Source organism: Nematolebias whitei, chromosome 5 (assembly GCF_014905685.2).
Source record: "Nematolebias whitei isolate Nwh7 chromosome 5, NemWhi1, whole genome shotgun sequence".
Classification (NCBI taxonomy): Eukaryota; Metazoa; Chordata; class Actinopteri; order Cyprinodontiformes; family Rivulidae; genus Nematolebias; species Nematolebias whitei.
The window spans coordinates 38,087,829-38,093,046 of NC_056502.1; the positions used below are offsets into that span (position 1 = coordinate 38,087,829).

Here is a 5,218-nt window from a genome sequence, read left to right on the forward strand (position 1 = left end):
AACATTAAGTCCAATTCTTTTATTCATCATAGGGGTGTTTGGGCTGCACTTCGATCATTTTTATAACAGGTGTGTATTATCTGATGTTTTAATGTGTTAAGAGTTGTCAAAGTTTTCCTGCTCATCCACAGTGACTACGGACAGAACATACAGGGAAGTTGTTCTCCTGAATTCCACACATCTGTTAGACGTTCATCATTTTAGTTGATGCTAAATGTTATTTCTAAAAGCCATGGAGCTCTGTGCGTCTGTCCTGCTTGTATTAAACAGCTCATTTAGGAGGCAGGTGAAGAAGTGAGCAGCTCCTAACACAGATTATCACAAAGAACTCTTAATAATGTTTTTTTTTGTTGAATGTACCATTTTTGTAAACATTTGGAGTAGAAATTTAAATCTAAACTACTAACTCAACTTAGTGCACAGCCCTGGTTTTGGTGGATTGATGACTTTTATCCGTTGTGGGTTAATCGATGTGATAAAGTTTCTTGACCAACTCACTGGCTCACGCAGGAGGCGTCCATCTGGAAGAAGGTGTGATCCATGAAGAGGTCGAAGGCCTCCTTTTTCCAGGCTCGGCGGGTGTACTGGTACCCACTCAAACTGCTCAACAGCTGGATGCAGGCCCGGTAGCTGGGAGCGTTGTGTGCACTGTGAGGACAAACAGGAAAGGCCACACTTTCACCCAACTTGGCAGATCACTGGAACTCATAATTACCGTAATTTCCAGACTATTGAGCCAAACAGAAGCTACACCCACTAAATTTAAAAAGAAAAAAATAATTGTAAATATATAGGCTACACTTGTCTAGAAGCTGCAGGTGTCCATGTTGTAACACGAAATATTTACACAGAAATATTTTTTAAACTTTTAACTAAATATGCCCCAGTAATATTCACAAACATGTACAGTAAATGTTTTTTCTGAACAGTGCCTGTAACACAGCCGGTTAAAAAAAATATACAGTAACCTACCAAGAAAAGTCACTCTTCATCTTCAAACAACTAAAGTCATCTTCTTCAGAGTCTGAATTGAACAGCCTCAGAAAAACGTCATCACACACATCCTCAGTCTCTTTTTTGTTGTCACTCTCACCGTTACTTTTGTCTTGAAATAAATTTGTGATTTGATTTATGATTCACACTTATTTCGAGTGGCTGCAAATACTTAAGTTGTGCCAGCAGGGAGGGGGGAAACTTTCATTCTCCTGTGAGCACAATGGGGAGGAGAGAACGGGTCCCAGTGACCTGTTCATTGGTCAGATTTTTTTTTTTACCTTTATTTATACAGGTAGGCTCATTGAGTCACGAGGACCTACCCCGCCAAGACAGACATGTATTGGGCAGCTATGCGAGTGCCCGGGTGTGACGAGGCTAAATGTTTTGGCCGCATGAAGCTCGTTAGTCCGTCCAAAATAATAAAAAATAAAAATCCATAAATTAGCCACATAATTGAATAAGCTGTGGTGTTCAGTAGGTAAAAAAGTTGCGGATTATAGTCCACAAATGATGGTGCCCTTAAAAAAGCTTTTTGAAAGATTTCAAAATTGTTCTAAAGTTTTCAAAAAAGTTCAATCTGGTCCTCTGGACATTCAAAAAAACAAAAAACAAAGCAAAAAAAAATATATAGAAACGTTTCGTCTCTCATCCTGAGGACTTCCTCAGTCTGAGGTGCTGTTTTCAGCTCAGTCTCTTAAATAGCACCTTCTCAGAGTGGATCAACCAGTTTTGCTGCTGACAACCAAAACCAGCTGATCACATGCTCAAGAAGGACCATCAGCCTAACAATGGATCATTAGCACACTGATGGCTGTTTACTGTTCACAGAGGGCTGAGTGATACTAGCAATCACAGCATTGTAAGAGGGGGACAGTTGAACCCGGAGGCCTCCACCCCTGTTTAATGATGGACGATTTCTTTTCACAAAGATGGCCTCCTTTACTCCTCTCTCAAACCATCGTTCCTCTCTGTCCAGGATGTGAACATCTTTATCCTTGAAAGAGTGACCGCTGGCCTGGAGATGAGTGTAGACCGCAGAGTCCTGGCCTGATGATGTTGATCTTCTGTGCTGGGCCATCCTTTTGGCCAGTGGCTGTTTAGTTTCCCCGATGTAAGACTGATCACAGCCCTCCAGACACTGAACAGCATACACAACATTGCTCTGTTTGTGCCGGGGGACTGGATCTTTGGGATGAACCAGTCTTTGCTGTAATGTATTTTGGGGTTTGAAAGCCACTGGGACGTTATGTTTAGAAAATAAACGTCTCAGTTTCTCTGATACTCCCTCAACATATGGAATGACCACTGGTCTGGGTCTGGGTTCCTCCTTTTCACCTGATGGCTGACTGGAGTCCTGTTTGGGTTTGTCCCAAATGTCCAATGTCCAGAGGACCAGATTGAACTTTTTTGGATTTTTCTACCTGGATTATTGAGCATGCATCAGGATGTTCTACAGTTTTGTTATTTTAAGAAAAAGTAGACTTTTCCACACCTGTGGTTGCGGAGGTAGGGCACTACGTAGTGCATGATGTTAATCAGCAGAGGGATGACCTTCTCCTTCTCATCGCTGTAGAACACCATGTCCAGCAGGTGAGCCAGCACCTACCAAAGAAAAACACTAAAATCACACTGAGCTGAACGAGTCGGAAGAAACAGCTGAAACCTAGAAGAATGAATGAATAAGCTTCCTCCACAGCACAAACCAAACCAACAGATGGATTTACTGGTTTAGTGCTAATGAGTGAGGAGGTGGAGAGAGCGCAGGCTGAATGCTGGAGTGTGTTAGTGTACGGGGGGAGTGACACAAACGGGCCCAAACACCAACAGCACGGCAGCGAGACAGAGCTGCAGACTGAGAGACGGCTTGAGTCGTGGATGCTCTGGTGTTACCTCGGCCAACAGCGTGAGGGCGTGAACGCTGTACACAGATGGAGTGAAGCTGGAGGCCTCCATCACTGTGAGCATTAAATCTACAAAACACACACACACACACATTAGCAGCTTCTACAGAGGTCATACTGAACATGCAATGTTCGAGGCAGACCGATTTCACACAGAATCACTCCTTGTGTCGCTCGTGGTAAAAACAAAGAAGGAGCGTTAGTAGCAGGCATGTTACACAAGTGCAACAATAACTAACAAGCAGCGGGCCGATGTCCCCGTCACTGAAGGATTTGACTGATGAATGTTTTGTAGTTTTCAAGATGAGCATTTTTCTGGACTGGCATTGAACAGGAAATGCAAATAAACCTTAATGTTTTTGGAGCAAGATATTTGAGTGGGTAGAAGCTACATCTGAGGTGGGCAACGTTTATTGCCAGTCAAGATATTGAAAAAAATCAAAGGGGCTCATAGAGAATTATAAAATACATTTTATTTAAAACATACATCCTAGGAGACTTTCTTTCATTTTTTTTCTTGTTAGCATGCTTGCGTGTCTCCCCAATAATCTTTAGGATGTAAAACTCCATAAATTTTATTTTATGGAAATATCTTTGTTAGCTTAAATATGCTAAATGAAATTTTAATTAAAGCATAAAAAAATAAGTCAGATAAAAAGAAGGTTTTAGTCTTTTTTAACCAATAGGTTTTTGATGTATTTGTCCAAGTTTCCTTGAATTTCATTGATAAAATGCAGGTTTTCATCAACTTATTTAAAAGTTGTTTTCTTTTCAATTAAGGATATTGGGGGCCGAATAGAGTGTTCAGGGGCCACTTTTGGCCCTCGGGCCATACGTTGCCCACGTCAGTGCGACACTGTGTTGAAGAACAGAAGTAGATTTGTTTTCTTGTCCAAAGTTGTGCAGAGTGACAGATCAAAGAGAGAGGAGGAAGCAATATTTCCACAACCAGGTGCAATGAAGGAGCCAGGGGGAGGCCCCAATCATGGAAGGAAACTATACTTTTAAGTAATATAAAAACTAGAAAGCATAGTTTCCTCAAATGATAGGGGTGGCTGACAGACACACGCAGAGTGTGGCGGCTGTGGCTGAGTGGTTAGAGCAGTCGTCCTCCAATGTAAGAGTTGGGGGTTCAATTCCACCAGCAGTCACATGCTGAAGTGTCCCTGGGCAAGACACTGAACCCCTCATTGCCTCCAATGTGCATACCATTGGTGTATGAATGTGATCTAAAGCACTGATTAGTCTTTGTATAGATCTAGTAGAGTGCTGTATGAATGGGTAAATGAAGCACAGATTGTTGTAAAGAGCTTTGAGTATCTTGATAAGATAGAAAGGGGCTATATAAGAACATTTATGTTTAGTGGTGGCCATCTTAGATTTTAAAATGGCAACCCTATTTCTGAAATGAACCTTTCTCACAACTTGATGTAGCCACTCACCAAGATGGAAGTTGCTATCTCACTTATTTTTCAAGTTATCCGACTTGCAACATTCACAGACTGACAGACGGAGGACATTTACAATTCCCCCTTTTTCCTCTGCAACGGGGGATAATTAAGCAACTTGTCTGCCATATTTGGAGGTATGGTAAACATTTGCAGACAGCTCACCTTCTACATCTGCTTCCAGGTTGCTTCCATCCACAAGTATCTGTGGAGACGCCTTCACCTCCAGGTTTCTCCTCAGCCACGTGGTTTGCTCTAAAGAGGAGCCGGCTATCGTCCCGATGGCCTCCACCACTTTGTGAGTAACATCCTGAACACAGAGAAATGTCTCAACAGGATCCTTTCCCTGGCACCCACTTTATAATCATTACTGTAGATTAAAAATGTTAAGTAAAATACTACCAGGTCACTGGAAAGACCTAACTGTGGACTTTATTTTCTTGACTTGAAGCGTGGGGAGAATTTTAATGAAACTTTCAGAAAGCAGTGAATGTACCTCTACAGCTGCCAACTTTAGTATCAACCTAGTTCAGCTAATCAACCTTAGCCAATTCAATAAAGTGCTGATAACTCAGTGAGTTTTAGACACAACAGGACAACATTTGGTGAGATAGTATCAGAGAGTAATCACCAAAATATCCCAGGAGTCGTGTTACTTCAAGGTTTTTTTTTTTTTATCACGCACTAAGCAGCAGCCCCCTTCAAAGTTTCTTTAGGAACTTTTCTGTTTGTGAACAGTTATTCACAGCTGGGCTGACTTGCTACAACTTCATTAGCGCTGCAGTTTGTTCTCACAGGCTTCCCAGCATTTCATGAAAACAAGATTCCCTGAGTTTATTATTCCCGAGTAAATCCTGAAATGTCCGGAGATAT

At 41.8% G+C, this 5,218-nt stretch overlaps 1 protein-coding gene across 1 annotated transcript in view; it reads right to left on the reverse strand.

Annotated features, from left to right (window-relative positions):
- The window catches only part of dop1a (DOP1 leucine zipper like protein A), a 46,629-nt gene that overhangs the window by 7,055 nt on the left and 34,356 nt on the right, over positions 1-5,218 (reverse strand). The window contains exons 27-30 of the mRNA XM_037676444.1: positions 4,511-4,655; positions 2,887-2,966; positions 2,489-2,598; positions 499-648 (exon numbers count right to left, since the gene is read on the reverse strand). Of these exons, the coding sequence (XP_037532372.1) occupies positions 499-648; positions 2,489-2,598; positions 2,887-2,966; positions 4,511-4,655 (485 nt within the window). The remainder of the gene's footprint in view (positions 1-498; positions 649-2,488; positions 2,599-2,886; positions 2,967-4,510; positions 4,656-5,218) is intronic.